This window comes from Phycodurus eques, chromosome 1 (genome assembly GCF_024500275.1).
Source record: "Phycodurus eques isolate BA_2022a chromosome 1, UOR_Pequ_1.1, whole genome shotgun sequence".
Lineage (NCBI taxonomy): Eukaryota > Metazoa > Chordata > Actinopteri > Syngnathiformes > Syngnathidae > Phycodurus > Phycodurus eques.
In genome coordinates this window covers 28,944,279-28,972,037 of record NC_084525.1, presented here as the reverse complement: position 1 = coordinate 28,972,037, position 27,759 = coordinate 28,944,279, and the positions used below count along the sequence as shown (strand labels likewise).

Sequence of the window (27,759 nt, the reverse complement as noted above, 5' to 3'; positions counted from 1 at the left end):
GGGGTGGGAGGACAGCTCCTTATAAAAACTCCACCGCGCTCCTCCTGGATGCTCAGAAAGTGAACAGGGGAGAACATGGCTACACAGAGAACAACAGCAAAACTCATTCCTGGCATCTGATGTCAAACCGATGTGAGTTTGCTGGAGGGGGGGCGACCTTCAGCGAGCCACCACAGCACCTGAGTGCCATGCGGTAGAAAGATTGCAGTTCGACCCTGTGATTGTGCAAAGGAATTTTCAAGAACAACCACCAGAAAGAGATTTGAAAGACTGGAGCTCACACTACGGTGTCCAATTGTCCCGCGAGCGGACACACTAAAAGACTGCAACATCTTTTTGGCGACCCCCGACTTTGGCTGACCTTTGCCTTTTAGCAATTACCGCATCACTTTGCCGGATCCGCTGCACAGTGAGAGTGTGAGAAGAAGCAGTCGCTGCAAACCCGCAAATTTTTGACGCCCCTCCTCTCTGCTTCTTCTTCATCTTCTGATAGACCTCCTTAGCCCCCTACCTCCCATCTTTCAGCTCACCCCCCAACAGAGCAGAAAGCGTGAAAAATCTCACTAATGGGTTTATTTGCTGTCAGATCTGAGCCCAAGTGTCATTCCCTCGGAGCATATTGCTTGAAACATTTCATTGTTGAGTAAGCCTGCACCAAGTGGCCGAGGTGGGTGAGGGGGGGTGGGGGGTGGGGGGGGGGGGTAGGGGGGCTCAGCTGCAGTAGTCAGTGTGACTGTCTCTTGGAGTTGCTGCATTCTTTTTGGCTCCTTCTCATCATTCAGGACGTTGGGTTGGTAAGCATCCTTGAGTAGGCGCCACCTCAAGAGTATTCAGTCGCCATCAAAATCCCGGTGCAATTTTGTGGAGATGTGGTGTGGGACTGCTCCCCTGCTTGTGGCGCTTGCAATGTGTTGGACTTACTGCATCTTGGATGGAGTAGAAGCTAAAAAGGAGAGGAAGAAGCTGAAGGAGACACCACTGCAACACACAGAGACCTACAACGTGACTCTGTCCAACAGCGAAGAAGAGTCTGGAATTCCCAAGGTAGTGATTAGAACACTTAAAACCAACATATAATTGTACCATATTACTATTGCTTTTTAATAACAGTGATAAGTGACATGAACAGGTTTCTCAGCCTTTTGCAGTCCCCAAGTGGAAAGGCTAAATGGTTGCAGGGGACAGGTGTGACCTCTTAGGTCAAACCTCAGCAGGCCACATCGAAATGTGTGAAATTCTTAATGGATGACTTCCACGGGTATGTCAGGAATGTGCACTGCTAAAGGCTGATCAGAGCATCAATTAGTGTGAAGTCTAGTGTGAATGTCCTCCAACAACTCTGGAAACAAATAAGGTCAGTTGAAGGCTTTAATGTCAGAGAGGAATTACCTTCTTCTTCTAATTATTATTATTATGCATTATGATTCCTCTTCCTCTTCAATGCTATGGGAAATGAAACTAGCTATGAACCAAAGGTGATGCATTATTTTTTGTTTGGGGGGGGGTGAGGAATGACCAAGAGCTAACATGATCATTCGGCAGTCACGTTTTGTTTTTCAAGCCCTGATGATGTCATAATTCTCATACAAAGATAGTGGAGTGACATCATAAGGATGACAGCGTTCTGTCATAAAGAGAGACTGAAATTCCTTCGTGTGGTTTTACAGATTGGTGGTCACATCTCACAGTTTAGAGGTTTACCTATATCCAGAAGAATGCAGACACACTTGGCAGTGGAACAGTAGAATCTTCTCCTGATTGTGTCAAAATCTTCTCCTGATTGTGTCGAAACATTTTGCTAAGATCTTGCCAGCTCAGTGATGCCTGTGTGACTCTGGCACAGGTGCAACACTGGCGGACATGTTCACAGAGCTGACCCAAAAACTCTCAACCGATTATACCAGTCCACCAACTGGTTGGCGGTGCAAAGGTTGATGGGGGTAACTCCTGTCCTGGAGGGCACAATGAATCGTGCATTTGGTTCAGTGCTTAGCATCCTGGTGCAGCCGTGCGACTACGCCAACAAGTTGGATTCACTGATATCAAACGGGATTTTCCCAAAGTGTAAACTTTGTAATACTTTGACTTCGCCCATCGACATTGATGCTCATCTGCTGTTGCCTCATCATCTACATCCATGGTATCTAACATCCCTAGCACTTTTACTAATCTCAAAGTGCTTTGTTAGATGGTACATCTTGCTTGTAATGCATTGTGGACTGTTGGATTTATCTCACCAAACATTATAATGAATAAACACAAAAGGAATGAAGACGTTGGTCATTTTACTCATGAGGAGGGCGCATGGGAGATTGTTCAGGTTACAGCCTCTCAACACGCTCTAAACAATCTCTCCCGTCGCTCCTGCATTTATTTGAAAATAGGGAGGTTTCTAAGTTTACAAGACATAACGTACTAAGCTACAAGACACAACACACTAAGGGTAGGGTTTCAAGGTGAAAACATGGCACCTGCCACGTCCCGGCCACGTCCTTCTCTCAGATGATTCCTGCTGAGTCATCTTCTTGAAGGCGAGACATCTTTCTTTCTAAACATTGTCCATAATACTAATGCAAGCTAAGCAAATAAATGATAACTTCTACAATATATCTAACATGGACTTATGTGGCTTGCGTTATATTGACGACTTGGTGTCTTGGACCGTGCTGGCATCAGCTGTCAGTCCACGAGCCTCATGGACATGCTCACTCAATAGAGATGGAGGAGCTACCAAGTCGAAAGTCATCCTTTATCCCCAAATCAAATGAATAGATGAGACAACTGAGGCAGCAACTGAAATCCTCCGCAAATGGTCTGAATGCAAAAACGCTGAACCTGCAGGTGTTCGACTGAAGAACCACCCCAGGTGTTAATGGCACAGTGTCTGACCCAGAAAGTCTTAATTTTGGTCTGAGGTTGATTCAGAAGACATTGACTAACTTTTTTTATCATCAAGTGTACAGCCAATCCACCGCCAAGTCTTTCTCCACAAAAACAGCTTTGTCAGGTTCTCACAAATGTAATTTGAGAAGCTTATAGCTGATATAGTTGGTCAAAGTCTGTGGAAAGACTTCAAGTTCCTGTTGAGTCTTCAGAGCACTTCTGCAGGTGTTGGTACATTTGATCCTGTGTTGTCCCTACCAAGCTCCATCCCAAAGCCTCTAGCCTGCCCTGCTACTCTTGAGTTTTTAGAGAGTCCAGGATGATGTTTAGGACCTTTACAACAATTCTGTGATGACAGGAACAAAAGTCACAGATACTCATGAAAGCCTCAATGATGAGATCACAATGTTTAAAAGAAAAAAGAGGGACAAAATCTATATGTTAAGAAAAATCAGGGGACCTGTGCCTCTGAGTTTGTAGGCAACCAAACACATGGGCAGAGGAAGCACAAAACACTGGACATCACATAGATATTGTGTTTAACATTGTAGAAGATGCTGTCAGGAAGTTCGTGCAGATGCTTCTCTGGATGGAGATAGAGCCAAGGAAGTGGAAGGCCAGTGCCGATGAAGTATGCGGTACATTGAATGATATTGACATGATGATTAAAACTATTGGAACCCCACAGCAAGAACTTCAAACCATCAGTTCACAGGACAAGGATTATGAATCATTAATTTCTGAAGACCACTCCTCAGTGTCACATAGTACCACGCTGTCACAACAAAGCCTGGGGAGCAAGCTGATCATTACGTTGGTCAAAGGCTCCCCCAAAAAAGTCAGAAAGTCACTGCAGCCAGATGACATGCAGCTGATAATCGTCCATCACTCGGACAAAGTGCCCAAGGAGGTAAACTTGGGGGTCTGTGGCTGCTAAGGACATGGCAACCTACAGTAAATGAATCAAAACAGTCACTGAGAACCTCCAGCAGTATAGTTCCCAGGAGAAGTTATTGGAAGCTTTAACATCAGAGGAATCAAGTTTTGATGATGTGGTGTTGAAACATCTGTTGAACAACCTCAAAACCTGCAATAATGCTCCAGAGAGGAGCAAAATTAAAAGGTTCTTTTCAGCAGCAGGCAAAATTTTACTCAAGCCCTTAATACCTTTCCGAATTGACTGAGTGGAGGAATAACTGTTCACAATTGTAATGTGATTAACAGGTCAAGACTGAAGAAAAATAAATATATTTTGTGTTTTATATATTATAAAATAGAGGGAAGGTCTTGACCAGGATGTGGGTGCAGCATATATGTTCAGCACTAGGAGAGATATAGGACCAGAGTTCATTTTAACCAAACCGAACCTGTCATTATGAACACAGCCTGTATGTTTACCCCATCAACTTCAAAACAAAAACATAATTTTAAAATGTACAACATTTGTAGAGAATTATTATAGTTGTAAAATCCTTTCCAGTTTAAACCAAATGTGGTGTTTTATGCAGTCAGAAGCTTTAACGGCAAACTGTTTCATCTGGATGTGATCCAGCCAGTGCATTTGGTAGGAATTTTGATATAACGAGGAAAATCCCATTTGCAATGTTCAGATACTTTTTCCCTATTAAATCCCAGATCACTGGTCGTGTTTGTCGGATTTTATTACATTTTGGAGTAAATGTTCCCCTTTTTAGCTTCTGAGACTACAGCTACAACTATCATAGATAGTAGGTAAATTTCCACAAATACTGTATGTGCAATTTGACCTCAGCATCTAAACCCTTCCAGTTGTAAACACCAGCTTTCCAGCACCTGGGGGAGTTCAGTGCCTTGCTCAAGGGCACCTGAGCCATGAATGTGAGGGTGTTTGCTTATTGGTTTATTGCTGGCGATGAATATTTGTGAGGGTTTTCCACCAGGCTAGTTTGTTTGTGTTCAGCCCACCCATTCTGTTGGCATACAACTCATACTGTCCTATATACCAGCTTTCTTTCCCTTCAGCCCCTACCTTTGGAATCTTACTCTCGTGGAAACAAGCAGTGAGTTCTCCTTTGTATCTATAAAACACCATGTAGGTGGTTGTGGTCCGCTGCTGTTTATTTGGCTTGGGCCGCCCTGTAAAAGCAGAACCAATGAAGAATGACCTTGTGTCAACTCTCAAGTCTGCTGAAGATTATAACCCGCTCGGATTCCACTCCTCTGTCTCATCCCACAGGGTGTGGGGGTGTCTCGTTGTTTTCACAAATGCCTTCCAAACACCTACCTACCCTAGCCGAGGTCCACCATAGTAGGCCCTGTGCCATGATGTAATTCCTGGGAGCGTTAGGTGGGCGAATATTTTAAAAACCGTGGCACTGTTCTTCCCAGTTAATTGATCCTGTCATTCAATGACCCTGTCTGACTCCACTGAGTCTGGGCCATCCAATCAATGGGCGGCGGCGCAGCCCTGAAAAGTGGGACAGCCTGCTGTGTTAAGGTCCTCACAAAACCTGTTCGAATGGATCCTGAAAGAGAACACCTTGGTTAGGATTAGCTCCCCTTCAAATCCTACCTTGTCCCTCCCCAGTAACATTGTTTTCATCTCTCACAATCAGAGCAGACTTTACATAATCAATCCAAAAACCTTTTTTTTTTTTAACTGAAAACTAGTCTCAAAGTGGAAAGTTTGAAAACTGAAAAAAACACAGACATTGCAATGATGAAAACTGTAGCCATGCTAAGTATTGAGTATACCCTAGCACAAGTATTTTACAATTACAACAATGGCAGACCACCACATTGCTAATGTGTCCAAGAGGATTGTAGGACAACTGGTCCTCAGAAGTGCATACCATAAGACAACTGGTCCCCTAGGACCACCCTGGTTGGTCAACTGATCCTCTGGTAGGATTCAAAGAAACGTAATTTACATCGTTTAGACATAAATTTGGGTGAAATTTTAAATTGAAATTGAATATCTTTAAGTTAATTTTATGTATAAGTTATTAGTTTATAATAAGGGAATGTATGGTAATTTTGTATGGTAATTTTGTTCAATAAATGCACTAAACTGCTCAAAAGCTAGTTTTCACACATACATATGAGAGAGAATTTTGATAAATATCTGATTTGTATTAAAGTATGAAACACTTCTCTGTCATAATAAAGATTGATTTGTTGGCCATTTATGGTCTTTATTTTTTGTTTAAAAAAAGGTTTGTCATGTGTTAAAATAAAAGTTAAATAGATTTTTAAAAAAAAAGTAAGTTATTAAATTTATTGCGAGGATCAGTTCTCCACATTTCTGAGGACCAGTTGTCCTCGGTACAGTATGCACTTTTAAGGACCAGTTGTCTGAGGGCCATCCAAACAGATTGACAAATTGAACAGTATACATCAGATTTTAAACCCACTCATACACTGATGAAGTCTATTCAAAAGACCCGGGAGTAAGAGCAGTTGGTGTGCATGTGTGTTGTCTTTGTTTACAAAGTGACATTGCTTTTATTCACTTTTGCAACTGTGTAAAGAAATATTGTTGTGAAACTTTTCAAAAAAACATTAGTTTTTATTAGATGGTTGTCATGGCACAAATGGCCTCCTAAAGATGCAGTTCAATCCCAGAAGAGTGTCTTTGCCAAACGGTGTCACCTCTGATGACAACCTGAACTTCAAGCTTCATATAAACTAAAACAAATGTTAGCTCATCGTTGCCATACTTTTCTGCTTTCAGAGGCAAAAGTGTGCCCTGAAACAATTCACACCGCTTATTTAGTGAGTTATCGTTATTACACATGGCAACGAAAACAACATGTCTGGTCGAGGCATCCTGGCGTGAAATATCTGATGTCAAACGAGCCAAACATTTACACTCTACATTTACATTTTTTCCCCCCTCATGCCAACTGGAAACACTTTCAGGATGACCAATCCTGCGTGTGGGCTGCTTGCAGTGGGCAACCCTCGGATCATTTTCCTTGAAGGTACTGTAATCACAATAATGAGATGAGGACTTGTAATAAATTTTAAAAAAAATGTAATCCTGCCTGAACCTCTCTCCTTGTCCAATTTAACCTCTTTAAGAGACTGTAAGCCTCATTGCTCTCCAAACAAAAGATGAGAGCCATCTGTCATTGTTGAGAGCACCAAAGAATCCGCAATGGTTGTAATTGGGAGAGTCAAGTCAAACATTACACTTGGTGTGTTGATAAATGGCTGGATTAAGCCAAAGGTGAGGCTTTTGTTTCCTCTCTCTCATCCCCGGTGATATTTGGGGGACATTTTGGATCACACTCTAGCAGGGAAAGTCCTCTTGTTCAATACTTACTGATGGTGATTTTAGGATTTGATACCAAGAGCTGATGCTGGAATCTTACTGATTTAAATTAGATTCTGCTGACTTCACATCCAGTAACTAACTTGCTGTGGATTGTCCTCTCACTTCTCTTAATGCCCATTGTTGACGCTGACCGGAATATGTGCTGTAAAAAAAAGACACAAAAAGCAACTTTGTGGTTACTGAACTGAGCTCTCATGAGATGCTGATGTCGCATGATGTTGAATGTTTGTGTGAGTTTAGAGGTGTATTTTCCCTAAAATATGGATGGAATTTCAAATTGTACGACTTCAGGACTTCTACTGTATTTGATTTTCTTCGGACAGGAACAATATTCACAAACATTCACAACAGGCAATCTCCACAAGATAATTTGTCTCATGTACTGTAAGAAAATTGGATGCACTCAGTTTAGCAGGATGCTCTTATCTTGTACCGCCCCAGGATCCCTGCCTCTCAGGTTGTGATGGGTGCACTGTGATCCCCATTCAGCCATGCATGGATGACTGCACAGGGAGCAGCACAGGCATGGAAAATAACAAGAGGATTATAGGGATCATCTTCCTGTCTATCCAGCCTTAAGCCTGCCTGTGCAACACTTTTATCAGCAACAAAACACTTCTCTCTGCCTCTGTGCGCCAACACATGCACAAGCACTTGTAAAATTCAGCAAAATTCATGGAAAAATACAGGAGATGTTTGAAATGAAGTCCCAGAGCACTGTTGTGTCGGCCATATTTTTCCTTTTATGGCGTCATAAAAATTCAACCAAATTCCCCACCCTCACCCCACAAACACATCACACAGCCAGATCATTATTTTGTTTGAAGTAAAATGCAGTATAAGTCTTCTCTAAATAATAACAGTAATTATTATGTTGCATTAATTCAATTGCTTTGCATTCATTGAGTGAGCCAAAAATGAAACATTCTCTAGTACTAAATACTGGCATTATTTCCTCAAGTCGTAATGTGTGTGTGCGTGTTTGTGGGTCGGGGTGGAGAGGAGGGGTGGGGGTGGGTGGGCTTAACTGAAGCAACGCGTCTCTTTGATAGTAGGCCTTTATTAGTACAAATGATTATATATGGGGGAGCGACTGCCTCAGTACCCCAGGCTTGGATGACTTCAGTATGGAGGAACCCTAACAAACACTTTTGGTTTGCATTTGGATTTTTTAAAATGTCATAAGGGAATCAAAATAACTCATCTGTGGAATACCACTTCATTAAAAAAAACACTTTTTTTTTGCTTTATGTTGAAACAAGGGTACTATACCATATGCAATACAATGTAGTATAAGGGAAAGTTTACATGACAGTCACCTCCTAAAAACAGGAATTTTTCCCCATAATGGAATTTTTAAATGTTTCACATAACAATATTGTCAAACCAATCTCCTGTGACATGGACCTGCAAAAATGACAGACAATACGGTTATTATGCATGCTGAGAAGTAGCTGGCAACATCACTAAAGAAATACGACATACATGGAAACACTTCTTAAGAATAGCCTTTGTAAATGTATATATGACTTTAAAATGGGAGGCATGTACAGAAAGTAATGTAACTGTTGACGGAGAAGCATTATAAACTCAAAAACAGCACAGGGGTCCCTTGTTTTGGTTGTACTCATGCATGGCCTCTGTTTGCACAAACGATCGCTTTCAATGTTTACAACAACTGTGTTTTTCTGCTCCTTTCGTATAAGCAAACAGCCAAACAACACAGTTTTTATTTGTTTTTATTTCAAAAGTGTGTTTTGTAAATGGTCCCAAACTCGTACTGGACCAGTTCCAGACTAGTGTATCCGTGGCATGGCCTGGAGCAACACTGAGAAGTGTAAACGGTGCAGAGAAGATTTAAAGCCTCTCATCTTCAGACAGACAACGTGACACGTTCTCTCAGTTTGGGCTACTCACAGACAAAGCCACTTCCAGGCACTCATACATCAATAGTGATCAAAGACAGGGCCCCGGTTTTCTTTGTCAGCTGTCAGACTGGTACCAAAGCCCGCTCCATCCCCACTTAAAGATATCAGACCGTTCAACGTACAGTAAAAAGTGCATAAAAAGAATAGTTGCCCTCGTCCCTCCCACTCTTCAGGACTTGCACGCAATCAAAATTCTCTTGGACTCATCCCAACCTGGACTCCACCTTTTACAACTCCTGCCCCTCTGGTCAGCCCGACAAAACACTGCGCACCTAAACCACCTGACATTCCGACAGCTTCTTTCCCCTTTCCATAAAAGCAATCAATTGACTCGTGAGTTCAATGTGACAAATTGCTATCATTTTGCACGCTTCTGGAGTGTCACTTTGACTGAATTTTTTTTGTAGCAGTCACTGAGATAATTTACCACACTCCTGTTGCATCAATACAATACAAATGTTGTTTTGGTTGTGAATTATAGTATTTGCACATGAATGTCTACACTGAATACTTTACACAGATGCACATTAGGGATGGGAATCACAAAAGAACTCAAAATACGATATTATCACAATATTGTGCTGACCACAACAATTCTGCAATACGGCAGTTAAGCATGGAGCATAAATCCGTTTTCAATTAAAAACAATCTTGTGTAAAAAGCACGTAAGGTGTTCACGCCATCAGAGCACCCCATTGTGGTCGAACAGTTCACAACCATAAATAAGGAGAAACATTAGAATGGAACAAGTTCATCATTCTTTAAAGATGGTGATTGAATTACAGTAATAACTGTGATTTTTAAGCACATAAATGAAGTTAATAATTACCTTGGCTGTTGGCGTTCGTCCTTGAGCACAGAAAATCCTTGAGGGGTAAAGTTTTAATAGTTTAATTACAATAGTGCGTGTGAGTGTGTGTTTGTGTGCGTTTTTTTTAAACGATAGCGAGCTCGGCGTATGGATGAATTCCTGTTAATTATATGCTGTCATTTTTCTTATTATGTAGGCAAAACCAATGCTATAATGACTCACAAGTATACTCAATGTTATGACTCTTTGCCATGACATGACCAATGTGAAGCTTTGACTTACTTTGGAATTAGCACCCGTTGTCTCTCCCAATGTCCTAAAAAGGCTTCGGGGTTGAAATACTAATATACCCTCAACTAATATTTATGGAATATAAAAAAAATAATTACACTTAAAGTCTTAAAGATGTTTCATATAAAAAGGTGGACATTTAAGACAGGTATAGACCCTTTCCCAAAAATTTGAATATCCTGGAAAAGGTTATTTATTTAAACTTTCATAGATTATAGATTTAGGGCCCACAATTTAAACAATTTCAAGTATGTATTTGTTTATTTTTACATAATTTGGGCTTCCAGCTCATAAAACCCATGACATCAGGAATTCCAAAAATGTGAATACTGGGAAGAAACCAATGTTCACTTCTCAGTTTTTGTAGAAAAAGAAAAAGAAAAAGAAAATATGGTACTTTCAAAACAATATATGAATCTTCAATACTTGGTTGGGAATCCCTTTGCTTTAATCACTGCCTCGATGTGCCATGGCATTGAGGCAATCAGTCTGTGGCAATGCCTGGGAGTTATGGAAGCCCAGAGTTCCTTGCTGCTTGCTGTCAGTTCTTCTTTGTTTTTGTCTGGTGCCCCTCATTTTCCTCTTGATTATACACCATCGATTCTCAATGGGGTTTAGATCCAGCGAGTTGGCTGGCCAGTCAAGCACTGTGATGGCATGGCCAGGTTTTGGTGCTGGAAGATGAAATCTGCATCTCCATACAGATCTTCAGCAGGAGGAATCGTGAAGTCCTCTAAAACATTCTGGTAGACTCTTGCGGTGACCTTGGAGTTTACCAACATCTGCACTGGACATTGCACCCCAAATCATGACTGACTGTGGATATTTCACACTGGACCTCAAGCAACTTGGGTTCTGTTCTTCACCCGTCTTCCTCCAAACCCGAATGAAAGGCACAAATTACTTTCATCGGAAAAGAGGACCTTGGACCACTGGCCAACAGTCCAGTCCTTCTTCTCCTTGGCCTAGTTGAGACGCTTCCTATATTGGCTGATGCTCAGAAGTGGCTTGACCCAAGGAACCCGACAGTTGTATCCCATCTCCCGGATGCGTCTGAATGTGGTGGGTTTTGAAGCTGTGACTCCCGCCTCATTCCACTCTTTCTGGATCTCTGCTAGATTCTTAAATCTTCTCTTTTTGATAATCCGCTGAAGCCCACAGTGATCTCTTTTGCTGGTGCATCTTCTCCTGCCACATTCTGTCCCTCCACTAGAGTTTCCATTGATATGCTTCGAGACAACACTCTGTGAACAGCCAGCCTCCTTAGCTATGAAGCTTTGTGGCTTACCCATCCTATGGAGGGTATCAATGATGGTCTTCTGGTCAGTTGTCAAGCCTGCAGTCTTCCCCATATTGAACCCAACTGTGACAATTGAACCAAAATGAAGCAGTTTAATGACACCTGTGGAAACCTCTACAGGTGCTTTAGTAGATGATTAGTGTGTGACACTCAGTTTAAAACATTTATGGCCTGCACAATTTGGGCCATAAACACAAATAATTGAAATAGTTTAAATTTTAGGCCTTGAATCTATAATCTATGAAAGTTTAACTTTTTGGATGGAATTATGGAAATCAATAAACTTTTCTATGATATTCTATTTTTTTGGAATAGGCCTGTAGACATTCAGATCGACGAAAATACAGTTAATGACAAATATGTAGGAGTTTTGATCAAATGGAACCTCTGTAGTTTCACACCGTTAATTTCTGGATCACCCTTCAATTTTTTTTTATGTTTCAAAAAATGTTTTCCCCATAGGAAATATTAAATCGAGTTGATATAGAAATTATTTCTTGCAGGGTCAAAGTCAAAATCATAACAGCTTTATTAACAACTAACAGTGCAATGATCAATAACAGTAGGTAAGAAACAGCAAGTTACATTTGAACATACAAGTGTAAACTAGTACAACTTAACTAACGTAACCTTTCATTTTCCACAAGATGTGAAAACAAAGGCTCGGAGTAATATAATGTTGAGTTATCACTTTCAGTTTTAAATGTTTGCTTACCACTTCACAGCTGCCAGGGCAATCTGGGTTAAGGCTCTAATTGACAAATCTATCGCACTTTACCTATAGCCTTTACCACGATAGCTGCTTGGCTTGAGAAATGCTGTATTGTTTGCTGACTTCCTGCAGTCTGATCGTCACTATTTGGCTGCCAAGATGGCAGGGATGATAATATAAATATCCAAACATCCATCCATCCATTTTCTTTTCGGCTTATCCTCACAAAGGTCGCGGGCCTGCCGGAGCCTATCCCAGCTATCTTCGGGCGGGAGGCGGTGTACACCCTGAACCGGTCGCCACCCAATCGCAGGGCACATAGAGACAAACAACCATTCGCACTCACAGTCACACCTACGGGCAAACCCACCAAGGCACGGGGAGAACATGCAAGCTCCACACCAGCGGGGTCGGGATTTGAACCCCGGTCCCCAGAACTGTGAGGCAGATGTGCTAACCAGTCGTCCAAACATGTCATCTTATTCATTTCATTTTGTTAAGGACAAATGAGAATTCCATTTCCTAGTCTTAGAGTTGCTATGTTAACAGTGACTGCTGGCAACTAAAAAAAAACATACATAATAACCCTTTAAAACTGTTCTTATTCTTAAAACGTCTCAATGGAAAACCTCTACAAGGCTGTTTTATGGAAACTGTATTGGAGGCTGGAAAAGTAGTCTTATAAGTTCTCATTTTCATTGCTTTTGTATGTTTCCCAGCCTCAGAAGCAAAAAAAAAAAAAAATAGAAAGAAGAAGAAGAAAATCCAACATATTAACTTGTGTATTTAGTCTGCTGTCAGACAGAAGAGAAACTCCAAATATTTGAGGGGGAACGTTTTTTGATTCCAGCACATTGAGAAGGCAAACAAGAAGTCACTTTTTTATTGCAGTGGAACAAGAGGCAGGTCTTGTACAGTGAAAAAAAAAAAATTGTGTTGGTTTTGCAGATAAGTGATCTGCGTCCCCCTGCCAAACCTAAACAAATTCCATCTCAGACGACTCACCTTTCGTGGCTCGTCTTTATCTCCTCATCTATCTCGACTGCAAAAGGATTTGACATTTGGTGAAAGGCTGCTTAAGTGATGCAATTGGAATTCATTCAGGCTCTTGGACATAAATCAAAATACGCAGTGTAATGCATGAAAAGGTTGTATCCAGATACCTTGGAACATTTCATGTTTGGCCAATGAAACTTATGATGAGTGAGTTGTTTCAGATAAGTATATATGTTGAATAGACTAACACAATTAAATCATGTGAAGCAGGGGTATAGTACATTCTATTACAATGTGTTGTCATGTTATTTTAAACGTACGTTGACAGTCCACACTTAAATGCATTACTGAGTCGTTTTTCACCAGTCTGGTTAAGGAACATTCCACGTGCTGAGAAATCATTCACTTTGTTTACATTTGTCTGAGGCTGTTTGGGAAAGTAGGATTTGACGTGGCACATGAGTAAAAAATGTAGAGGGACAAAATTAGCATTACAGTAATTGATTGTTTTAAAAGGCCACTGGCCAAACTTAAAATGGTCAACCAAAAAGCCGCATTTTATATATTTATTTATTTTTTTAGTTAAAGTAAATTCTGCAAGAGAGACAGAGTCTTCCCAAGTTTAATTGGATCTTTAAAATTACTATTTTAAAATTTCTTAAATAGGACTGCAGGTACAGGCAATTACTATGGCACATTTTATTTATTACATATTATGAAAGTATTACAATATAATTCTATATTCCTAAATAATGTACACAAAATATAATTATTTGAAATACTGCCTAATATATTATTCCGACATGTTCATTTACTGCAGAAAGTACTAGGTAGCTATTACCAACAAGGTGTTTATTGGGACGCAATTTTTTTCCCCCCACAAATAAATAATGATAGTGAATTAAACTTTAGCTTTACAACTGCCATATCGGATCTGCAGGCAGTGTGATGAGACATAGCGATATCATATAATTACACCCAGACATTATTTTCCTTGAGGGAAAAAGGGTATCATCTGTTGGAGGTGAGGCGTTTATTTCTTTTGGACAATACATTGGATGATTAATGTACTGTTTTAGTAAATGCAATGTGGAAAACGTTATCTAACTGACTTTATTTTACACTCCAAATCAATAGGAGGCAGCATTTTTGCAAGGCTCAGGTGTCCACTACAAGCATAGGAAAAAAGGAAAATTTAACTTGTATGGCATTTATTGACTTCATGAAGATTGACTCCTAACGCAATAAACCAATTTGTTTTTATTGATCTTGTGTGCCTATTTTTCTCTATTTTGTACAGAATGCATTGTACACAGCTCTTCATGTTTCAAATGTAACTTTGAATGTTGCTGGTTATTTAAAACAATTTGTCCTGTTCGGAAAAAAAACATTATCTAATAATGCATAACAAGAGCTATTTTCCGCAATGGTACGAATCAGATGTGATTATTCTAAGAAATGTGATTTATTTTCCCAGACTTGCAAATTCATGTTTACAATCAATTGACTCTGTCTGAACAAAAGTTAATACAGTATACACATAATAGATGGGCAAGGTCAATCTTTTTAAAATTTGTTGTTTATTCAGTTTTGGAAAGTAGTTCTTCAAATATAAAATCATACAGCTTTCACAGATATGCTCACTATGACTTTATTTTAGATTGTTCCTCCTTCTTTGCAAATCCAAGGCAATGTTACCTTCTCGTTGCAGGTTTCTGACAACCAGAGAGTGGATCCATTGGGATCATGGATGGACTTTGTCAAAAGACCTGTTGGCAACTTCCCAGCGAAATGTCGCAAACGGAAAAGACCTCTGGTAAACCCAGAAGATGGCAGAGAGTATTGCACTGTTTAAAAAAGTATCCAAAAATTCCTCATTTCCATCAAGCAGTAAAGTTTGGTTCTGTTCGCTAATATCTCCTTTAGTTAAATGATGAAATAAGATGAATTTACTGATTCATATCATACGACTTTTTGGCATCCTTTCATTGACGTACCAAGAGCTCTGGTAGGGTACCCAAAGGCCAGAGATAGACACGTGTGTGTGTGTGTGTGTTGATTTGTGGACATTGAATGGTCACTTCCAGAATGGGAAGAGGACAAATACCAAAGGTTGTTTTCTTCTTGAAATAAAGACACTTGTCAAGAAGAAATATGCCTTCTATTGTTGTTCTTTTATTTCCTGCGTGGCCTTCCTTTTGTTCTTCTTATAACTATCCTATCCTACACACACAAGACACTTTAGGAGTTACTCTCTAAAAATGTTAACTGTGACTTTAATGACCTGTTTGGTTACTAACGTTTAGTGTCGGTCCTTCACTAGCCAGGCCCACCTGGTCCTCCAGGTCCTCCGGGCCCACAAGGACCACCTGGCTCACCTGGAGCCGAGGTGACCCAGGAAGTTCTTCTTCAAGAGTTCAAAGAAATGATAAAAGGTAGATTTTAGGTTGTCCAGTCAATATAGGACAAATAACCTGCAGAGATATGATAGTATTAAGTGGGCCTTTATGGTGATGATCTTGTTTCTAACAGAAGCTACAGAGAGACGAGCCGTGCCTGTGGATCGACAAACCCCTTCCAGCCAGCTTCCCGTGGCTCTCCTCACACTGCAGGAGGGCATGACCTCCTACAGGAGGATAGATGAGGGTTTCCACTGCAAACTCAAAGGACCCATAGTGGTGGACAAGAAGACTCTGGTGGAGCTCCAGAATTTTCAAACAGTATGTTGCAAACGTTGATGACTACGCTCCACTCGCTGCATGACTCAAGCGATGTCCTTACTACTCTTTTTTTTCTTCTTCTTTTTTTGCATGTTCGTATGTAGGTAGCACAGTGTGAAGTGGTGCCCGTGCGTATGGAGATTTCTTTAAATTGTCTGTTTTGTAAGAGGTCACAGTGTGTACAGTTCTTTACATGTTCTTGATAAAAAAAAATTAATGTGCTTCTAGTTTTGCTAATTTATGGTCAACTATATATAGTAATTCACATTTTTTTAATTTTACGTTCTTGTGCCTTTTCCAGAAACAATTTTTTTCAGGCCAACGATTGCCTCAAAGGGCCTTACAGTGAGGCACTATAGGACCACCTGTTGAACTAATTTTAAAGTGGCTTAGTATTGCATTCAAGACTGCTGGGAAATTGCTAATATCCCACCTATGGGGCTCGACTTTGAAGTGCTTCCGTCAGATGTAAACAAAAACATGGCTACAAAAAAACAAAACAAAAAAACGACTACAATGAGCAAGTCATTTTGGTTCGTGAATAGATAATTTGAGAAAGAAACTAATCTTTTTTGGATCCTTTAAAAATACATTTTACAACTTAATATATAGATAATATAGCATGGAGCTAATACTAAAAATACATTTTCCACTGAATACAGAGAAATATGATAAATTACATTGTTATCTTTTTTTTTAATTCCCTCTGAAAATGTGGACATAACTTGAAGATTTGTCCTTGAAATTTTTTTTTTTCTGGCCCATTTGCTTTTCAGTGGTAAGCCTTTTGTGGAGAGAGTTTTGTGTTTGGTAGTCATTGTTTAATTTATGTGAGGCATCGTCCCCTGCAGTGGTAACTGGCATGGTAAAGCCTGAAGTTCCACCCAAAGACCAACCAAAATATCAATTCAATTCCACACATCACTTTCTGGACAGCACACAAAAGGCACTCTGTCTGTGACTTGGAATAAAGTTTGGAGAGGACAGAAATAGACATTGTAAGAAACAGCTTGCTGTAGTGGAAGAAGCCTGTTGACAAGGCTAGCATAGCAGATTCTTTATAGACGGAGGTAGACAGGCCAGGGGCTAGCTGTGTGGAGTTGTGACATGCTCAGATAATTGAAAAAAAAACCAAGGTTCTGTAATGGAATCTTTTAATCAATTTTAATCAAAAACTATGTTGTTTTCTTCTGCTTTGTTCGTGATCGAACTTTGGTGCCGACCATTCCAACCCTTCCAAACATTATCTGAAGCGGTTCAGTTGTAGTACGAATCTAACTGTAAAAGGAACCGATCATGTTTCAAGTTACCCTAAACATCATCGTGGTGACGGAGCAACATGTAGCCTGTAAACAGATGAGACTGATGAGTTACTGAATACGTCTTTTCTGGTCCAAAACAAATTTGGACCAGAAAAGGTCCAGATCTATTGGGCTCCCATATGAAAATAGATGTAGAAGAGTGATTTCTACAGTCCACAATATCATCAAACGTTTCAGAGAATCTAGTGAAATTACTGCATGTAAGCGGCAAGGCAAAAACCAACATTGAATGCCCGTGACCTTCGATCCCTCAGGCGGCACTGTGTCAAAAAACGACATCAATGTGTAAAGGATATCACGACATGGACTCAGGAACACTTCAGAATACCAATGTCAGTAAATACAGTTCGGCACTACATCTGTAATTGCAACTTGAAACTCTACTATGCAAACCAAAAGCTATTTATCAACAACACCCAGAAACGCCGCAGGCTTCTCTGGGCCCGAGCTCATCTAAGATGGACTGATGCAGAGTAGAAAAGTGTTCTGTGGTCCGATGAGTCCACATTTCACATTGTTTTGGGAAATTGTGGATGTCGTGTCCTCCGGGCCAAAGAGGAAAAGAACCATCCGGACTGTTATGGATGCAAAGTTCAAAAGCCAGCATCTGTGATGTTTTGGGGCTGTGTTAGTGCCAATGGCATGGGTAACTTGCACATCTGTGAAGGCACCATTAATGCTGAAAGGTACATACAGGTTTTGGAGAAACATATGCTGCCATCCAAGCAAAGTCTTTTTCATGGACGCCCCTGCTTATTTCAGCAAGACAATGCCAAACCACATTCTGCACATGTTACAACAGCGTGGCTTCGTAGTAAAAGAGTGCGGGTACTACACTGCCCTGCCTGCAGTCCAGACCTGTCTCCCATTACAAATGTGTGGCGCATTATGAAGCGTAAAATACAACAACGGAGACCCCGGACTGTTGAAGAGCTGAAGCTGTACATCAAGCAAGAATGGGAAAGAATTCCACCTACAAAGTTTCAATAATTAAAAAAAAAAATCTCGTCTTTGTAGTGTATTCAATGAAATATAGGTGGAAAATGATTTGCAAATCATTGTATTCTGTTTTTATTTATGTTTAACACAACGTTGCAACTTCATTGGAATTGGGGTTGTGTATAAACACCACTGCCTTTACAGTATATTTCCATGCATCTGTTGCATTACAATCAGAGGTGGGTAGAGTAGCCAAATATTATACTCAAGTAAGAGTAATGTTACTTTAGAACAATATGAAACAAGTAAAAGTAAAAAGTAGTCATTTGAATATTTACTTGAGTAAGAGTAAGAAAGTACTCAATGAAAAAACTATTCAAGAGTAACTTGTGAGTAACTTCAGATTTTTTTTTAAATCAGAGCATGAACATCAAAAAAAAAAAAATATATATATATATATATATGGGAGTTGACACACACCTGCCACCATTTAAATTTTTAACTGCCCAAAAACCAACAACACTTGCATTGGGCCCTACAGAAACATGATTTGCTTTATTCACGTAAATGACTTCATGAAGAAGCTGTTTCCTGACCAGACTTAGTGATTATGTGTGCTTGAGCGACACCATAGGACAGGGCTAATGTTTCCATGTCCACTGCCAAAACAACAGCAAAAACATCTGCAACTTACTGCAAGGTGTTTTCTCAAGTTAGAAGTGGGCTGAAATATCCAAGTTTGGGAAGTCACATTTTAAGAGCTGCATGACAAAGCTGTTCTTTTTTGACGTCTGTAAAGTAAACACACTCGCGCGGCTGTTTTTTTTACGCCCCAGTCACGAGTCATTTTGATAGGCTTGCGAAGGCAACGTGCACGGTCATATGACTGCCTTGTGTCGTTTGATTGGTTGACATGAGTCAAACGTCACTGTAGTAACGTTCAATTCGCGCAACGCGTGCCCTATGCGGAAGTTGAAGATGCAGTCTAAAAATAGACAGACAGACGCAAGCATGGATAAATAAAAGTAGCGAACGACATCCCGATCATTGTAACGGAGTCAAAGTATCGTTCCTCCTTCACATAAATACTCAAGTAAAAGTAAAAGGTACAGTGCATTTAAAGTAATCTGATAAGCACAGTTTATCGAAAATGTTACTTGAGTAAATGTAACCGAGTAAATGTAATGCTTTACTATCCACCTCTGATTACAATGAATGTTCAGCAAAACCTGTTGCCAGCGATTTTTTTCTTCGTTAGTATCTGACATTTCTATAATTATATTTAGTCCTGAAGTTTATAGTAGTCACTTCAAATCTCAACATTGCCCAACGATTTCTGGTGGTACTACTGCATTCGGTCCACAGACAAACAGAAATACTGTACGGATGAACTGAACTCAGAGTACGCAAGGACTGGCTTCAGCACATTTGAAGTGTGCCATCTGTTCATAATACAAAACTCCATTACTACATCTTTCATGACTTTGTGCATTATTTTGAGTCATTCTGTATATTGTCCATGGTGGAGGTGGTTCGGTACTCCATCCATCCATTCATTTTCTGTATCGCTTATCCTCACTAGGGCCGCGGGCGTGCTGGAGCCTATCCCAGCTATTGGTGAGGTACTATTGCATTAATTACATGACTTTTCTATTAGACGGTCCCATGTATGAGCAAGGGTGCCATGGGCTTCGATTAGTCACACTAGACAGACGAACCAGACTTTAGGTGCCAAGTTTGAATGTGTCCTTATTCTCAAACTCTGTCACATAACTTCTCATCAATTATTATCTGTTATTTGTAAAATGCCGCCTCTGATCTCACTATGATTTCAGCCACCAGCTAAGGGAGCCTTCCTGAGAGGGTCAGGCATGGACCAGTCTACTGGCAGATTCACCGCCCCTATCACAGGGATCTACCAGTTCTCTGCCAATGTCCACATTGGTAAATCAAAACAAATGTACTACTTAAGATGTTGTAGTTAGTGGCCACGCATGCTACTTCATAACTTGATATTCAACTTGATATTCAACTTGATTGCATAATACATGGGTTATATGTTTGAGAATTGTTGTTATGTTAAGGTTAATGCCAATAGTCCCTGGTACAAATTACGTTTTGTTTCTAAGAATATGTAGCATTTTTAGATGGCTTGTTTAGTCTTTTACGCGCCCCACATTTACATAATGGAATTGAATTTTTGGTACACATTAGTCCAATTGCTAAATGACAAAGACATAAAAATACCAAAAAAAGTTAATGGATAATAATAATGTACTAACCATCAAACGATTTAACTTAACTATTGAACATAACATTTGAATAAAGTTGATTTTAAAATGGTATCTTTGTCGCCACAGTCCTTCCTTCAACGTATAACTGACTTTTAAGCCACTGCGGTAAACTTGCATGTGTTGAGCTACAAGGACGAGAGCAAAAGCTAACGCTAAATTAAAAAATCCTTGTCTGTGTTTTAACATCCATCCATCCATCCATTTTCTGAGCCGCTTCTCCTCACTAAGGTCGCGGGCATGCTGGAGCCTATCCCAGCTGTCATCGGGCAGGAGAGAGTACACCCTGAACTGTTTGTCAGCCAATCGCAGGGCACATACAAACAAACAACCATTCGCACTCACATTCACATCTACGGGCAATTTAGAGTCTCCAATTAATGCATGTTTTTGGGATGTGGGAGGAAACCGGAGTGTGTGGAGAAAACCCACGCAGGCACGGGGAGAGTGTTTTAACATCATGTTCTGAAATAATGATGGATCATTGCTGTGCTTGTACAGGTTCTGCATACAACTCACATAAATGTAACATTAGCGTTTTCTAGGTGGTCCACTTATAAATTACTATAGACCTCGAAATAGTTTATCTGACGTTACCAAGGCAATGTCTAATATGCTATTTGGTTTATTGAATGACTTTAGAAGGTGGTACAATTTCTAATGTACGTAAATGCAGTGGTGTTGCTTCAGATATAACAGTAAATAAATGTGGATTATTTTTCAGATCACAGTGAAGTGAAGAGAAGCAAAAGCCAGTTGAAGGCCAGGGACAATATCCGTGTATTAATCTGCATCGAATCACTTTGCCACAGATACACGTAAGTATCACACATGGCGATTACAGTGCAATATCAAAGGCCAAACGAAATCCTTTCAGGGCGCTGATTAAACTCAGATTTTTATCGATTGTAAAATACATTTCTCCATCAGAAATAATGATAATGTATATAATAATCAGTTTGAGGAACAAACTGTAGCCATTACGTAACTTCACAAAATGTACAGGCAATGTTTTATGCAGGGGTGAGTCTAGGTCAAGTACTTTGGGTGGGCTGAGCCCATGACCTAATTTGATTGAGCTTTTAAGATCTTGAAAAAGACCATTTGGTGGATGACCCAAAATAGGGGTAGCCTCACCACTAATAATAATAATAATAATAATAATAATAATAATAACAATAATAATAATAATAATAAAAGAACACGCACTATCTTGGCATAAGATACTTTACGAAGACATTTTACATCGTATCAGATACACTGGGAATTAGCACGATAGCTCCAAGTGCCTAATTAGCGTATTAGCTAATAGCTACGCAGTACACACCATTACAAGCCCCTGCCAACTACCGGAGACAAATTCCTTGTGTGTTTTGGACATACTTGGCAAATAAAGATGATTCTGATTCTGATTCTGATTCTGATAACATACAGCAGTTCAAGTGGAGTAATTGAAGCATCGACGTATGGTCAGCTGTCATTTCATAGATTGTGTCAGGCAATCAAGCATTATTAGCGTTAACACAGCTGGAAATGTCCATCCATCCATTTTCTTTACCGCTTATCCTCACTAGGGTCGCGGGCTGCTGGAGCCTATCCCAGCTATCTTCGGGCTGGAGGCGGGGTACACCCTGAACCGGTCGCCAGCCAATCGCATGGCACCGAGAAACAAATAACCATTTGCACTCACAGTCACACCTACGGGCAATTTAGAGTCTTCAATCAACTCTACCACGCATGTTTTTGGGATGTGGGAGGAAACCTGAGTGCCTGGAGAAAACCCACCCAGGCATGGGGAGAACATGCAAACTCCACACAGGCGGGCCCAGGACTTTAACCAAGGTCCCCAGAACTGTGAGGCAGATAACCAGTCGTTCACCGTGCTGGCAGCTGCAAATGTGTGTAGCGGTTCTGACCATAGATATGAAGACGCACCCTTCCTCGTTGTGCCGGCTCAGCAACTCCGTACACCAGTTGACTAACGTGCATGTGAGATGGTGTTCATTCACTAATGAGTTTGATAGAAACACTATAGACTGTAATTACTTGTGCTGGGATCAATAATAACAACACAGGTTATACTAACATATCAACTCACAGGTTCTTACAGGTGTTTAGACACTAAAAAAGAATCACACCCCACCACTCGACAGTAGCACTGACTTGCTCATTTTTCCACATCCTGTCCTGCCCTTTTCTGTCCTCTTATCTTGTTCTCTTGGTTAGTTATTGCATGTCCTCACCGGGTGAACCCCCACACACCCCCGCCCCCCATCTACAAATGACTGCTGTAATGTTACTTGTGTTCAAATACTGTATCGAGACTCACACTATTGTATTGCTGTGGTTCTCACCCCTAGTCCCTTCGTCCACTCTGTCCCCTAAAACACTTTTCTGTCCGGCAGCATTTTCAATAAACCTCAGAATAATTAAAAACATTTAAACTAAGCAGAGGGAGTATTTCAAAATCCCGTTGCACAGCAAAACTGTTCCAGCACAAAGGCATACAGATCGACCATTCTGATAGGCCTTGGAGCTGAGCAGGACAGGTTTAAAAAAATAAAAATAAAAAAGGGGGCTGTTTTCCTTTGAGATGCAGGTAAACAGCTGAGTCTTGACCTGAAGAGTTGGTCTGTTTATGTTGTGACACCCACCTGATCAGTGGCTGCTATTGGGTAAACCAAGCAGTCACTGAGCAGGTGCACGTCACGTCTATTCAAAATGAGTGGGAAAAAAGGAATAAAATTGATCAGTTCCAACATGAAATACCTTGTCATTGTAGAGTAATCAATGAATGCAATTTCAAAAGGATTTTCAAATCACTAGTTTCTGTTTTTATTAGGTTTTACACATCCCAATTTCATTGAAATTGGGGTTGGTATAAAAAATACCTGGCTTTATTTTCTAAGATAAGTCTTGCACAAACCCCGTCCTATGCAGAGAATGGGCAATGAGGCTCTTCGCAATGGCAGTCGATGTGAAGGCAAACATGATTGATTTGCTATAGAAAATGTGTATTTTCCATTTAACAGAAGCCAGTGCTTCCCTCTGAGGAGGTGTTGTTAGCTTGCTTGGATAATACTGGATTATGTACATCCTATTCAACAGTCATATATTCAAACATGAGTACAAATAAATAATTAAATAGATATTATTTCTAAACGACCCCGACAAAACTTAACATCGTATTGTGTGCCAATGTGAAGGTCTATGCAATAATAGTTATTGAAACATAATTTTTGTCTTGCAGCTCATTGGAGATGATTGTTGGCTTGGAGAGTAACAGTCGGATCTTCACTGTGAGTGTTCAGGGACTCTTGGAGCTCCAGGTGAGTCAAATGTGGTCCATTTTTAATAGATCTCTATGTAATTTTTGTGGTTTGATTAGGTCAGGGATAAACACAGGAGGGATGGACGTTTGACTCCATGTAATTGATTGACTATGGGGCAAACCAAGTAACCAATTAGTAGTTCTTAAAATATTATTCTTAATGGGATGTGAAAATGTCTCTGGATGTTCTGAACTCGCCAGCACTGCTCTTATAGGGCCTGATTTTCTAAAGGTTTCCCTGTTAAAAATGGGCCCAAACTTCATTGCGTAAGCAAATAGATGTTGAAGCTGATTTTCTAAACAGGTGCACGAAAGATTGATTCTGCCAACTGCGCTAAATTGCCACAGTTTATTTGTTTTATTTGCGCGTTGTTTGAAGACTTTATGAAATTAGATTGATTAGGAATGCGCAATGTGATATATCAAACTGAGACAAATTGCTATGGCTGATTTTGTGTCTTTAAATACCGTGTCTAAAGGGCAGCTGCAAACAGCACTGCTGTGCATAACCATGACGAGAAGGGCAGGCAAAATAAGAGTAGACAGGCGGAACAGATCTTTTCCGCAAGCATTTACATTTTTTAAATGCCAGAGACAAACATTATTGGGACATATATTTTATTCAGCAATGCAATTTTGGAGCTTTTGAATGATTTAAGGCGCAGGTGTCAAACTCAAGGCACAGGGGCCAGATCTGGCCCACCACATCATTTTATGGCAGACAGTGGCAACACTCCACGACATTTATTCCGACATTTATCTTGTCAAATCAAACAGTGGCGGGGAGCCGGAACCAGAAAACGTGTCACCAGTCAACGCGACCGGATACACCCGTTACCATGGAGACGATAGCAATAATTTATCGCACCAATGTATTGTACTGTGTTGGGGAAAAAAAGAACAAAAAGAGGAAAAGCGTGGTGTCGTCACCGGTGCTCGAGAATGGGCTCTCCATTCAAGAAGAGCTTGAAGTATGTTCACGTACTTTTAATGCAATATGGCTCGCAAGCAGGCAACATAATGTTTAGTAGCCTAGCAAGCTAGTGCTAGCACTAAAGTTTGTATGTAAACAAGTCGGCGTTCTGTCGAATGATACTCTAAAGCTTCGGGAAACATCCTTGACTTTTCGTTTTGGCATCATACGGGTATCATAGGGCCAAATCCTTGGTCATGGATTAAGTCACGCTACAAGAAGTTTTGTCATTCCTGACAAAATATGTTGGGCCCGATCAGGGAAATTGCCCGCCATAGCTAATCGGGTCAGTATTGGGGCTAACATCTAAGCATAAAAGGGATTGTTGCTACTATATATGCTCAATTGGAATCGTTTATCAAAGCAAACCAGGCTCGCCGTGCGCGAGCTTGACAGTTTAAAACAGGTGGGATTTATCAGCACACATCATACCGGTACGGATTTTATTGTGCGTGCGCACATTCTAAATTTCAGTCTTATGAACAAATTACGTGTTATACGCACTCTTTGATCAATGAGGACTTTGGATTCTGCCTTGCCATGTCTCTTCGCTATCCATTAACGTGCTGTTTGCATGTGTGTGTGTGTGTCTTCGTATCAGTGTGTTTACATTTATATGAGAGGATGGGAGGGGTGGTTTTTTGTATATTCCTTGCTATTTCCAGTGTCTGTCTTTTATTTCTGTAAAACACTTTGTATTGCATTTTTAATGTATAAAAAGATAAAATTGGATTAGATTTTTCCGAACATGACCCAACATACACAAAAATTTAAACGTTTACAAATGTCAGTTTTTTTCCACAAACCTTTTACAAAGTTTGTGTACATTGAAGCTGTTCCAGGTCAAATTGGACCCCTGTCTGAAAAAAATATTTTAGATTTACCACTGTGTATCAAATCACGGTAAATGGTAGTAAAGTGGGAATCTTGAAACTATGAAACTGTACATTCCTTAAATGTGTATATTCTTCATGGGACAGTGGTAACAGTGTTCAAGAGAGAGCTTCCCAAAAACTGTCGGTGTTCCCTGACATTTGCACAGAAGAAGAAGAATCACCTTTACTGTCATGAACATGCATGCACATGAAATTTGTTCTCTGCATTTTACCCATCACAGTGCACACACTGGAGCACGGGGCAGCTGAAGCGCCCGGGGAGCAGTTCGGGGTATCAGTGTCTTGCTCAAGGAGACAGCAACATACTATATGTGTGCATGTAAAATGGAGAGTTTGTAAGGGTAAAGTGAGTTTTCACAAGCTTAAATTTGTGTAAAGTGTGTGGGAGTCTATATCGTAGATTTTTACCTATTGTGGGTGGGTCTGGAATATATCGCCTGCGATAAATGGGTGTTCACTTAATGCGTCACACAATTTGTTGCTTCCTTGCAGGCAGGTCAGTACACCTCCATCTTTGTGGACAACGCAGCTGGAGCCTCCATTACGATACAGAACGGCTCCGACTTCATGGGCATGCTCCTCGGGGTGTAGCGTCACGTCGCGGCAATCTGCGATCGTCCTCAAATGAACCGCTCACGAGCGCCACCATACGACAGCAAGCACGGCCACGTTCCGAGCGAGTTCGAACTGAATTTTGACCTGACGCTGTGTGATAAGCTGTGGGTTGAAGTGGGCGGAGCTAAAGTGATTTGTGTTTTCTATTTCACTGCCTCTTCCTTGGACCAGCTCGTGCTGCTTCACCAGTAAAATGACCTGAACATGCAATACGTTATTGTCATGCTTGTGAGTCTTTTTACTCCACGTACTGTACAACATAGAACGAACATGAACTAGGGTTTTCTGTGTATATATGACTCATACAGTCTTTAATTCATTTTCTCAACAATTTAATCCAATATTTTTTAAAAAATTTTTTTAAATATTAGTTGTGATTGATGCTGAGATGGTAACAACACAGCACCGATCGGTGTTTTTTAGGGTGTGGTTGTCATGGTTACACCCTTGTAGGTCCCAATAATGTTGATTTGATCCTGCCCTTTTGCATCACCAGGCTGTATATCAATGATTGTTATATACTGTATTCCTGCCATACATTTGTAATTTATCATAACTGCATAAAATACATTAGGATTGTACTTTATGATATTTATATTTGAGAAAATGTATCAATCTTATGATATTTGACAGTTAGATTCCTGCAGCAATAAAATTATATCTTTTTACTGTATTGTAACAATGTGTGACTATGCTGCTACGTTTGAATTGTATGAAACTGACATAGTCACTGGACATAGGAGTGAAAATAATAAAGATGATACATTTGTGTTTGCACACTTCAACCCGGTTCGGTCGTCACAAAATTTTCTGTTCACTTTTCGACCTCCAAATTTCCCCATTTAAAATAGTAACAACTTTTGCCATAACAAAACCTTCATTAACTGTTCAGTTCAAAGCTTTAAGTAACATTTAGGCTACCATGATGTCAACATTTTTAATATTAGGCATTACAAGCATTATGCCGCGGCATGAATTGTAGGTAAATTCAACACATGGCTTAACTTTAGAAGGGTTGTAGGCAGATGCGACCAGACTCCGTGCATTTTGCCAAACTTTAGTAGAACGCAATGTGCAGTATCGTGACAGGTCCGTAAAATGTCACACACAGAGATGCATGGTGACAGAATGTGATGACACAACTACCATACATAGTGTTTACCACTGTGTTAAATCACTTTTCCTTTTAACAACACTCAGTAAGCATTTGGGAACTGAGGATGCTAAGTGTTGAAGCTTTGTCGGTGAGATTCGTTCCCATTCTTGCTTGATGCTTCAGTTTCTTTACAGTCCGTGGTCTCTGTTGTATTTTGCACTTCATAATGCACCACACATTTTTAGTGGGAGACAGGTCTAAATTGCTGGCAGGCCAATCTACAAGTTGTAGTACTCATACACTTACTTCGAAGCCACGCTGCTGTAACACGCGCAG

The 27,759-nt window shown here is 40.3% G+C and overlaps 1 protein-coding gene across 2 annotated transcripts; it reads left to right on the top strand.

Annotated features, from left to right (window-relative positions):
* c1qtnf12 (C1q and TNF related 12) lies at nucleotides 1–27,107 on the top strand. Of its 2 annotated transcripts, XM_061698423.1 has the most exons (8): nucleotides 1–1,044; nucleotides 14,952–15,056; nucleotides 15,564–15,675; nucleotides 15,773–15,960; nucleotides 20,057–20,165; nucleotides 21,237–21,330; nucleotides 23,763–23,841; nucleotides 26,205–27,107. In XM_061698423.1, the coding sequence occupies exons 1-8, from the start codon at nucleotides 868–870 to the stop codon at nucleotides 26,301–26,303; spliced, it is 963 nt and encodes a 320-aa protein (XP_061554407.1). In that variant the 5' UTR covers nucleotides 1–867; the 3' UTR covers nucleotides 26,304–27,107. The 2 variants fall into 2 exon arrangements, with proteins under 2 accessions (XP_061554407.1, XP_061554494.1); XM_061698510.1 differs by lacking the exon at nucleotides 14,952–15,056.
* The last annotated feature ends 652 nt before the right edge of the window (nucleotides 27,108–27,759 follow it).

Bases quoted from the DNA above. Each gene is read 5' to 3' on its own strand.
- c1qtnf12 (XM_061698423.1), top strand. From the start codon at position 868: ATGTGGTGTGGGACTGCTCCCCTGCTTGTGGCGCTTGCAATGTGTTGG. The intron at 15,961-20,056 runs GTATGTTGCAAA...CTATGATTTCAG, and splicing joins AGCTCCAGAATTTTCAAACA to CCACCAGCTAAGGGAGCCTT. The intron at 20,166-21,236 runs GTAAATCAAAAC...ATTATTTTTCAG, and splicing joins CTCTGCCAATGTCCACATTG to ATCACAGTGAAGTGAAGAGA.